The sequence below is a fragment of the Lycium barbarum genome, chromosome 4, assembly GCF_019175385.1.
Source record: "Lycium barbarum isolate Lr01 chromosome 4, ASM1917538v2, whole genome shotgun sequence".
NCBI lineage: Eukaryota > Viridiplantae > Streptophyta > Magnoliopsida > Solanales > Solanaceae > Lycium > Lycium barbarum.
The window spans coordinates 4,218,566-4,230,334 of NC_083340.1; the positions used below are offsets into that span (position 1 = coordinate 4,218,566).

At 35.8% G+C, this 11,769-nt stretch overlaps 1 protein-coding gene across 3 annotated transcripts; it reads right to left on the reverse strand.

Moving 5' to 3' along the window:
• Positions 1-303: 303 nt before the first annotated feature.
• Positions 304-4,673, reverse strand: LOC132634908 (uncharacterized). 3 transcript variants are annotated; one of them, XM_060351079.1, is made up of 7 exons: positions 4,444-4,673; positions 4,048-4,253; positions 3,363-3,424; positions 1,544-2,843; positions 1,353-1,450; positions 1,104-1,263; positions 304-1,025 (listed from the first exon to the last, which is right to left on the reverse strand). In XM_060351079.1, the coding sequence occupies exons 2-7, from the start codon at positions 4,199-4,201 to the stop codon at positions 439-441; spliced, it is 2,361 nt and encodes a 786-aa protein (XP_060207062.1). In that variant the 5' UTR covers positions 4,202-4,253; positions 4,444-4,673; the 3' UTR covers positions 304-438. The 3 variants fall into 3 exon arrangements, with proteins under 3 accessions (XP_060207062.1, XP_060207060.1, XP_060207063.1); XM_060351077.1 differs by having other exon boundaries at positions 4,048-4,673; XM_060351080.1 differs by lacking the exons at positions 3,363-3,424; positions 4,444-4,673 and having other exon boundaries at positions 4,048-4,215.
• Between the last annotated feature and the right edge of the window lie 7,096 nt (positions 4,674-11,769).

Below are 11,769 nucleotides of genomic sequence, written 5' to 3' on the forward strand. Positions count from 1 at the left end.
TGTTTATTCAAAAGATTTTGATTTTACTGTCCACAATACCTATTAAGCATGGCGAACCAAATGGCAGTGAAAGAACACAATAAAATGATTTTTTTTTAAACGAACAAAAAGAAAAAAGAACAGCACACGTATTTTCTTTTCCCTTTCAACTTCTGCAACTACTAAGGATCTTTAACTCATTCATATAACCAACTTTTATATATAAAAAACACGGTGAATTGGTACCTCTATTCTAATATGTTCTTGCTTTTGGTCTTAGGACAAATGTATTTAACTACACCAACTATAATCACCATTACAACATTTTAAAAACAACTCCTATATAGAATTTTATGTTCTGTAGCATAAACAAGAAGATAAGTACTAGCTAAGGTGTACAAAAGCTCATTACAAACAAAAGGAAGAATAGGCAAAGAATGTTCAAGAAGGAAGCAAAACTTAGCTACACAAGAAAGAAGTATGAAGTTGGAGAACGACATCCAGAATTGATTCTTCAAGAACATCATCTGTGATTTGACTCAAAACATCTTCAGCGTCGTTTCGAATATCGAGCCATGAACCAGATTTTGCCAAATCATTCTCAACATGCTCAATCAGTGTAAGTTCTTCCATCAATGGAATAAGATGTTGTCTCACTTCCTTCATTACCTTTTCCACTAGATGTTTTTCCAGTGGAAAGGAACAAATTTTGGGTTGAACGAACGATAGCCACGGAAGAAATCTGAAATGAGAATCATATGCTTCTAGTAGAACTTCATTTGTGTAGTTCATCAGGAGTTTAGGCTCAGAATGACAATGCAGTGCTAATGTCTCCAGTTCATCGGATAATGTTGCATCAAGCATTTGTTCTGAAAGATGCCTATTTAGCCAAAGTTCTTCCCAATTCAAGTGAAGAATATGCAAACTTGACTGAATATAAATACAAAGGGCATCAGGTTCTCCGCGATTCAGTATGGGATTTTCAGGTGATTCCTTGTTCAAACATCCATCAAAGTTGATACGACGTGGTGGTAATGCAGTGTCAGCTGCAAATGATCATGAATTACTTCGGTAAAGTTCAGTGACTATACATGAAATTAACTCGAAGATTTTGTGATACTTACATGGTAGATTTCCAGAAGGGCTTCTTAGATCATCAGTGAAAACCGGTTCTAGGACTGACACTGGACTTTGGTGATCTCCTCTTAATTTATAAAGGCTGTATGGACTCGACGATGAAACATCTGTTGACGAACCAGGAGACCAAACTTCTGAAGGTGAAGCCTAAAGAGGATGGTGCAACAGGATTAAGGCTTCTATTCTTAGACTAAGTGAAAAGGTAGAACTAAACAGAAAACAAGTAATACACTTACCGCCATTGAGCTATTAAGATGCAGGCAATCCTTGTGTCTTTGAGAACTTTGATAACTAGTAAAGGCTGGTTCACGAGGCAATTCCGCTATACTTGTATCTGCAAGAAGTGAATGTTAAGAACTTAAAGTTCTACAGGACAATGTTCATAAGAATACCAAAGAACTCTCAAATAAATGGAACAGAAACCTACTGTGCCTCATTTCTGCCGGATTAATTTTGCTATCCTGTTTTGAACTATAGTTGAACTTTAGATCATACTCGGGCGAGGAAAGAATCCTTTCCAATGTTCTTGAGGGTTGTTCGCTCATCACAGCTTCACCTGTAGTATTGATAAAATTTAATCTTTGAGAAAGATGTTTCTTTGCCTCCATACAGATGTCCAATTCCCGTTTCTTGGTGTATCTTAAGGCTGACACATCCACCTTCTTATGCACTCTTTCAGTCATAAAGGATTCTTGTTTGTTCTCTGCCTCATTCGTGGTGTTGGACCCAGTGAAAGAGTTAATGGACCCTGCAATAGTAAGACATGAACTGTTCCCTTCATTATCAACTTCCAAGTTCTGCTTGTTGCTAATGCTATGAAGCTTATGTAAAGTGCTTCCTACTGAAAGCAAATGCTTCTCTTTCCATTTTTGTCCCATTGCATATTTCAGTTTCCTCTTAATATCTTTGAGATAAAAGTTCTTGCGCTTGACATTTTCCCCTTTACTACTTGTGCTATGAAGATACTGCATAGACGAACAATGACAGGAAATATTTTCAGAACATTGAACAGTTTTAGGAATTGGCTTCAAAACAACTATTTTATTTGAAGACCGGGAGCTGGAACTTTCTTTAGATGCAGATCGATGATGCTTGATGTCACTTTCACTACTCTGACCATCTGAGAGTTTGTCACTCATGAAGCACTTGATTGAATCTCTTGCCATTTGCACGTTTAGCATGTTTCGGATTTGCTTTGCTAATAGTGAATTCGGATCTTGTAGGAGTTTCAAAAACAAATCTCCATTTGAATTTAACATCTCTAATGCATTAGAGAACTGTCCAGGCTCATAGCTCATGCCACGTTTGCTGATATACTTCCTGTCTATGAACAACTGATCGATAAATGCTTTGGCACTCGTCTGAAGTACTTGTAAACTCATCTCGTCAAACTGATCATTCTTAATGATACTCCTCTGTGAATCTCCATTTTCCTGATGAATCTGACTGCAAATAGCTTCTAATACGGATGCCAGTTTTAACTTATTGATTGACAATTCTGCTGAACCTGAAGCCTGCTGAAAATGCCCGGTCTCAGTATCCTTCCAATCGTATAAAGGTGACTGATTCTTACAGGTCTTCTTTGATGATGGCTTGTATTTACTTATCATATGATCAAATAGTCCATAATCTACTTCTTTATGTTGCTCATTTCTAGCTATTATTTGAGTGTTCTTTTGCATTTCACCACGCATACGAACTCCTAAAGCTTCAACTTCACCTCCATCCTGTGAGACAAAAACTCTCAAGTCATAACTCTTTACTCAAAAGTTACATCTTTTCTGAATTTATGATAATGTACTTCTCAGAATCTGCGGCGTAAAATTCTATGGAGATGCCAACCAGAATAATTCCCTATACGTTCAGGAATTATAACAAGGGAATTCAAAAAAGTCAAGAATGTCACAGCTTTACCCTATTTGCACGGTATACTTTTCCAACAAATGGGGATTCAATACGAAACCCCTTCATCACATGTAGCTCCGCCCTAATTATCTTATTGCCCTATCTACAAGGATATCAGACAAATTTTTCTTCCTTAAGATCTTTCATTTCAAATAATGGTGTCCATGCACAAAACAAGAATTATACTCCAAATTTACATTCTTTTTTCTTGACTCTGTGATAGCAAGAGCCTTAATAATAGAACTGGCTTAAGTTCTAGTACTACATGTTTTGAAACATTTAAAAGAGTCAATTCTCTAAATACTGTCAAAGAAAATTACTTATTCTTGCTAGTGATTTACCTCAAACCCATATAATTGGTCATTGAAACAAGTTAAAGCATCAAGCTTTCTTGGTTTTTTGCCTGCAGAAGAGTAAAACCAAAGATCAAAATCTCCAAGATTGATTAACATCACTGTTGAAATCAAATCCTAATGTAATTATTCAGACAAATTACAATAACAAAAGTTCAACTTTTGAATTATCCAGAAAAGTGGTTAGGGAAGAATATAAGTTCTATGCACTAACAATTTACATAATCATATAACTTACGAGATAATTACAAGTAAATCTCTATGATGAGGATTAACGACTAACCTAATATAAATGGCAAACAAACATGCTCTAGAAGGTTAAACTACACTGATGGTGCAAAATATGTTTATAATGTCAGCGTAGAACAACAACAACATACCCAGTATAATCCCACCAGGTGGGGTCTGGGGAGGGTAGCCGGTAGAGTGTACGCAGACCTTACCCCTACCTTATGGACGGGTAGAGAGGTTGCTTCCGATATTTACAATGTCAGTGTATAAAACTTAAATCGGTATCATTTGAGCATTTTCTACTGGTGATACAGAAGTATGAGCAGGAAAAAAGGGCAGCGCACTGAACTAAACTCCTGCTGTGCCCGGGTTCGGAGAAGGGCCGAACCACCCTTGTCTATTGAGGAATGAGCAGTAGAATTGAAGAATTATTAACACTTACCTGTAAAATTCTTAGTTGCAGCTTTCCCATTTGAAAGTAGCTTCTGTTTTCTTTGATTTTGACCAAAATAAAGGCTGCTTATCAATCCCCACATACAATTAAGCTGACTCTTCTCTATCTGTTGTGGATTTCTTGATGATCTCTTCTTGTCCATGACAAGTAAAATTTTCCCAATTATCAGTTTTCTCTCTCACACACACAATAGCCTAAAATTTGGGAATAAAATCAAGAAACCATTTGGCTTTTGATCGTGAACAAAGTTTCTAAACTTTTGACATAAAACAACACCAAAACTGCAGTTCTTGGTTAAGAGTTATCCGGTACCGGTGCTGGTGTAAGTTAACTAATTAAAAATTACACGCAAGTTGGACTGATCACCACAGTTAAAATACTCACTTATAAGAGAAATCATTCTTCTCGTATGTGTTCATTCTTTGTTCTTGTTCACCTAAATGTTCAAGAAAGTTTCTTGTAAAAAAGACATCAACCCCTTGAAGGTTGAGTTCTTGGACTACTTTTTTTAGAGATGAAAAGGGAGAAAAACAAGAGAGTGAGAGACAAAAGTAGCATCAAATGAGGAAGAAATTGAGATTTTGTTTGTTTTGCATTAAGCAAAATGATGTTGACATATGCTACCATACACAACCATATACTGTTTTGTCTCAACCACTACAATTCCTTTAAAACACTATCTTCTCAATAAATAAAATTAACAGTATTTACATTATTGTTTAGTGTATAATTAATATTCTAAATACCTGTTCTTGTTTTTTTTATTGAGTGTCAGACTAGAATACAAAAGTTCATGACTTCATGTCTGTTTACTGTTGAAAACCACTGAGTCAGCACTCATAAACTGTGTTCTACTGAGTATATTTCAAGATTCTTTTTTTTTTTTGTTCCAAAAGAAACTTTTTTTTCTGCAGAATTTAGGTAGAAAAATACTTGTCCGTATAGCCACAGGTTGTTTGACTCATGTAATAACTGATCATAATATTTAATTCTTCAAATTTGCTACCTTTGTTTATAACAATGTATAATTGGTAAAATTATCTTCTGTATCATTATATTTGCTTTTTACTTGTTTAAATGAGATTTTGTTGGAAAGTTTTCTATTCACAAAATAATTGTCTCGTTGAACCAAAGTGGGCATTTCTAATTCATAAATACTCGAGTTGTCCCATTTATGTCATTAATTTTATTTTATTTTAAAAGCGAATTTATACAACTAGAAAGAGTGTCTAGCGGGCTTACTGTCCGATGGTAGCGTATATTACGCTCGAGGTCTCTCGAGCCTCCTGTTGTAACAATGTCTTCATTTGTAGGATATAATGAATAAGATAATAGTATTCCATCGGACTTTTGTTGTTATTAAAACAGGCGGAGAGCAGTGCCCTGTTGGTCAAATTCCTACTTCCCTTTGATATCCGTAAAGGGGCTGGTAAGCACTTCATGAGTAAAATTTTTTCTCTTTCCTGACACCGAACAAAAGGAACCTTTGCACCTGGTCTTGGGCTCATCCCCTTCGGCTATGTGTACTTGGTAATATCCTTTGCGCAAATCTACCTTCGTGAAAAATTTGACCTTCCCCAACCTACCCAACAAGTCGGCAATCAAGGGAATAGGGTATTTCTTTTATTAAAAATAAAAATTAATCCTCAATAAAGAGTGGTACAAGTAGATCTTATCTTACTAATCCTAATGAGGTAAGGAACCTCTGCTAATTAACAAGCGTGCAACAAATAAGAGCAAGAGAAACATTCTATGATCATCACAGAGTTTATATCAAACAATTTTATTTCCTACTACGACCTTTTTCAAACAACTTCTAAAACAAATTAAAATCTAATCATTTTAATTGGTAGTTTTCAAACATATATTATCTAACTATCTAAACTTTATCTTATAAAAATCGACTAATCAATATTCGTGCTGAAAATTAGATATATGTTTTGACCATCATCTAAGGCCCTGTTAAATAAGTACTCCATTTAATAGATTTAGCCCCTAAAAGAAAAAAGTAAAAATATATATGTAAATATAATTTGTCATGGCTTAATCATCTTCAATAAAAGGTGGGGGCAAAAAAAGATTTTTCCAAATAGACATTGAATTGATATTGCTTCACCAACCAGCAATTTTAAATTATTAAGCTTCTAATCAATCTTTCATAATGAACTTTCTTTCTAATCAATCTTTCATAATGAACTTTCTTTTTCACATAACTTCACAAATTATTGCATGGCTTCCTCAAGATTCTCAAGTTAAGAAAAAAATATTAAGATTTGGCACATGTCGGTTAGTACGTCCGTAGGGATATCTTAAACTTTTTTGATAGGCATTCTTCTGATTGTTTCTTATATGGTACAGGAATATTATTATTCATCAATGTCCGAGATATCACTATAATTTCAAATGTTATTTAGGCATGCATCAAGAATAAATGCATATGAGTTGAGTAAAATTATAAATCACTTTCTTGAGATAATTAAATAAGTGAAAATGAACCTAATTTGCCTTTAAATTATAGAAAAGGAGAGATATTGTGCTCCCAATAAATGATAATTATTCATTAATTTTACTGCCTATTAAGGAGCAATTGTTGAGCAGAAATAGCATTCATTCACAATTTTTCGGTTATGTCTTTTTGAAATATCTCATGGAAATTTAAATTTCACGATTGAAACTTCTGGACATTATATGTGTAGTTTGAAACTCCATAATATTGACTTATTTTAATTTCATAAACTAAAATTATCTATTTTTATACACTTCTCCTTAAATGAGAATAGAGAGAATTGAATTAGTCGGTGATTTTTGGACACCACATAGTTAAACAAATAAAAAAGGGGCATTTCAAAGATTTGAAAGGTTAAGTCAAGACGAAATGTGACAAATCACTTAGATGCGACAGATCAAATATTTTTGCAATCAATACCTAAGAATTACATAATTTGAATTAGGGGCGCTCATGATTTAGAACCGATCCAAACCGAAGATCAAAACTAAACCGATTGGGTTAGGTTTGATTTGGCTTTGAATTTTTAAAAACCGATAATATTGGTTTGGTTTTGATTTTACTAAAAGCAAACCGAAGAAAAAACTGAACCGAACCAATAAATTTTATACATAATTTTTATAATTTTATATATACAATATTAAAAATTTATAAATAATTTATATAATTTTTAAGCAAAAGTTTATATTATCTCTAATAGGCTAATGAACTTTATACCTTAAGCCGATTTTAAAAAAGAAATTCATGAATTCAAACTCATTTATTCAAAGAAACAACTATATGAGATTTACCTAGATTTATTTTTTGTATTTCTTATAACTTTATTGACTTAATTTAAATCATAAATCGTAAGACATTTTCTTCATAATGCAAGAAAGTATAGCTACCACAATAAAAGGGTAATAGTGGATTATAAGTTGGAAAAGGCTAGAAAATTCTCTCATAATTGTAGGAAAAAAACAGGAAAGAGAGAAATACCGTTAATTTTCTTAAAAACCGATACAAATTGAACCAAACCGACTACAACCAAACCGATGGATATGTATTATATTTGGTTTGGTTTGGTTTTAATAATTTTAAAACCGACGAAATTGGTTTGGTTTTGGTTTTAACCCAAAACCGACTCATAAACACTCCTAATTTGAATTATACATTTGATAACCTAAATTATATTTACACTACTAATGCAATTTTACTGATCATAACTGTTTACCCCGAATTTAGATAATTAATTGAATTTGTAAGTGGGTATAGGATATGTGTTTGGATCTCAATGTATATCATATGAAAATAAAGTGTATAGACGTTTTGTAGCTCAGCAATCAACGATTAGCGACTGGCTATGGGCGTGAATGTTTAGTAACTGACATGCAATACTCGTTTGAAGAAATATAATGGAAATGAATGTAATTGATATGGATCGAATATTATTTTTGAGAGAGATTGTATATATGTTTTTCTATTACAAGTGTTCTTGAAAAATGAAGAAGCCAACCCCTTTAAAGGAGAGGGATGGGCTCTATTTATAGTGTTGCCTCTATGAGCTTCATACAATACTAATCATTAAAAAATAAGAGAAAGGACAGCTCTGAGTGGGTTAGGTTGGCCGTACTGTCTGACACACGCATGGCTGGTGGTTGACCATGGCAGGACGCTACTGACGCGTGACTCACGCGCAACGGCTCTTCCGGACCAACGACCAAGGATAGTCGGACTAACGGCCCCGGATAATTGGACTAACGGCCTCGACCGACCCGGTGATGAAGAAACCGGACCAAATGGTGCCTCTGCTTAGCCCCTGTCATAGCGCTCCTCCGGTTTAGAACGGAAGTCTTCGTGTGTGCTCTTGTCATCTCCTTCCTTCGGATCCTTGTCTCACCGGTTTACACTTATCCGGTTTTTACCGTATACAGATAGTCCCCACACTTTCCGGACCGAAGTTTTATCGGAGTAACGGGAAGTGGAAGAATCAAGAAACCGGCGATTCCCTTAGACCGTAGTTATCTTTTCATTTTGGCGGGAACAGTTGCGTCACGTTCCCCCTTTATTGGCTACGTGTCTAATCCCGAATGGCCGGTTCTGACAACCGCCGCATGCACGTCGCTTCAAGTCATTCCTCATTAATTACGAGGCACGTGGCGCTCCCCGGTTGGCTGGGGAATCGTAACCGTCACAGCCCTCACCTATATAAGGCTTTCTCACTCCCTCATTCTAACACTTTTACGATCCATCTCCCGTTTGTTTTCACTTCTTGCTGCTCTTCTCTATCTTCACCATACATAATCATCTTCTATAGCAAATCTGCTGTTGATTCACTGCTTACATTATGTGAAAATAAACAACTTCGTCACCATCCCTGCTAACTGTTCTTGCTCGAGCGTTGCCGCTTCGCACTTTGTCATCCCTTGAATAATCAGTTCCCTCGCTCTTCTTGAACTTCTCTTCTGAATCTTCTTCCTTCCATATTTTCAAAATGTCTGAAACCACTTCCCATGATGTTCCATTGGTTTCATCCCCGGGAACCGAGGCCGCTGTCACACCCTAATATCCCTAGGGTGTGATGGGCACCCGACCCCGTATCCGGAGCCGAGCGAACCCACAGACTCTTATTACACACATAATTTCTTTGGACTCTGAAATCAAATAAAAGTGAAATACATAGTACATTTTTCAGAAATATATATATATATATATTTTAACTTTCAAACCAAACAAATCTGTAATTACACGGACTTTATAACATAATACAAAATGACACATCGGCTAATGGAGCCGCTTACTAAACTGACATACCATGCCCACGACTCTATCTGCAAAGTCTCTAACATCATTCAGAAACCATAACACATATACTCTGACTCGGCAGTCCTCCAGGAGCAAATGGAGTTTGCCACCACCGCTGGAATATCTTCTATAATGTCTTCAACTCGTCTGGGAGTACCTGCGCGGCATGAAACGCAGCCCCGAAGAAAGGGGGTCAGTACGGAATATGTACTGAGTATGTAAGGCATAAAATACAGAAAACGGAATCATAATCAAAGCAAACAGTACAGAAGGTACGTACATTACCCAGAATGCCAAATACTTACTTCCCAGACGCGAATCATGTATCAGAAGAAGTACAGACCCAGAATACCAAATACTTAACTTCCAAACGCGAATCATGTATCAGAAAGAGTACAGATCCAAAATACCAAAACACCAGAATGTCAAGATGCTTGTTCTTTTTCCAGACACAAATCATGAATGCCAATGTCATACGTAACATAATAATGCCGTGGAACGTACGACCTGATCCATACATATATGTCGCTGCGGAACGCGCAGCCCGATCCACATAACATATCTCATGTGCAAATAACGTGTCCCGGCCCTCGAGTGAGGGACTCGGTGAATAGAATCATATATGTCAACATCGTATATCACATACGCATAACGTGTCCCGGCCCTCGAACGAGGGACTCGGTAAATAAAATCATGTATGCCACATCAAATGTCATGTATGCATGTAACGTGTCCCGGCCCGCTAGTGAGGGACTCGGTGGATAACATGTCCCGGCCCTTCATTAAGGGACTCGGTAGAGGGGATCCGGTCCGGATCTGGCGCCATCATCATATACGTGTCCCGGCCCTTTGCTGGTGGGTCTCGGTGAACAATGCAGTGGAGTACGCACGAGAACATGTCCTGGCCCGGGCTCAGTGAATAGACATATCAAGACTTGCACGAACAGAGTAGTGCGAAACCATATGCACACAAATCAAGACTCAATAGGTATACACACTTACCGACATCCAAAGACTCAATAGAATAATCGTACGTGCTGTCGTCTAACAACCAAAACATCAGAGTTTACAAAAGATATTCGTATCAGAATGTTCGTAGCAAATTATTCATAACAGATTACTCATATCATAATTCTTATATCAGACTACATACCGAGATCAAAATACTTTTATCAGAACACTTTTACCAGAATACTTATATCAGAATATTCATATCAGAATGCTTTTATCCAAAAACTCATATCAGAATGTTCATATCAGAACACTTATATCAAAATACTTATATCAAAATATTCATATCTGAATACTTATATCCAAATACTCATATGAGAATACTCATATCAAATTACTTGTGTCGGAGTATTTATATCAGAATAGTCATATCAGAATTTCTAGTTACTTATATCAGAGAATGCATACAAATCATAACAAACTCGGAACAACATCCAAAAGTTCCCCGTAATTATCGTACGGGAATAAGTCAAATAGAACAATAGGGGAGGATTCGGGAATAGTGGACCCACCTCGGGTCAACAGAGGTGGCGTACCCAAATTACGTACATTAAGCTTTATAGAGTCATTTATGAAAGTTTTAGTGTCATTCGGTTCCATTTGGGCAAGTTATAGATGTTTGTGCAATTATTTCAACAAGGCATGCAAAACTCAATTCAATTCTATTGAATGAAAAAGGGGCAAATTCAAACTCGGATTTCTAGGAATAGAATCGTCCCCAAGGCTCGTATCCAAACCTAATATGTCTAAGACATGCCAAAAGAAGGAAAAGTAAAGCCTTACATACCTTTTCCGCTTCTTAAGCTTCTCCAAATTCAAGTTCCAAATTCTTCAAAATCTACAAATGGTCACATTTACCAAACATTGATTATAAGCCTTTAGGAATTTAATCTTAAATCAACACTTGTCTACAAAAATTTGGGCAGCATCTCCCCTATAAATTTGACGCCCCCGAGAATTTAACTCGGTTGAAACATCAACAACCATACCAACAACAATGCCAACAACATCAACAACCCATTCAAAATGCATTCTAACATAAATAGTCTCCCTTTCTACATAATGCAACAACTTCTACTCCAACTTCACACTTTCAAACCAATATCAACATTTTCATATTCATTTACTAATCAAGATCATTCCAATACAATTCGGAAGCATTTCTTATCACTTTACAAAACATTTACAAAATATACAAAAGTTCCACCAAAACCGTAATTCATCTGAAACCTCTAATCTTCGACATAAATATTCATAACACATTTTCATCTTCCAATTTCATTAACAATAATCATAATTCGCACCTTAACAATTTCTTTTTCATAATTACATAAATCTACCATAAAATCACAAAACTTCCCATAACAACCTAACAACCAATCTTTCATGCTAATATGGACTAGCATCCT

Excerpts from the sequence above, each read along its gene's own strand:
- LOC132634908 (XM_060351079.1), bottom strand. The coding sequence starts at position 4,201 with ATGGACAAGAAGAGATCATCAAGAAATCCACAACAGATAGAGAAGAGT. Across the intron at positions 3,425-4,047 it reads TGCAACTAAGAATTTTACAG|GCAAAAAACCAAGAAAGCTT; the intron begins GTAAGTGTTAAT and ends ACTCTTCTGCAG. Across the intron at positions 1,264-1,352 it reads ATCTTAATAGCTCAATGGCG|GCTTCACCTTCAGAAGTTTG; the intron begins GTAAGTGTATTA and ends CATCCTCTTTAG.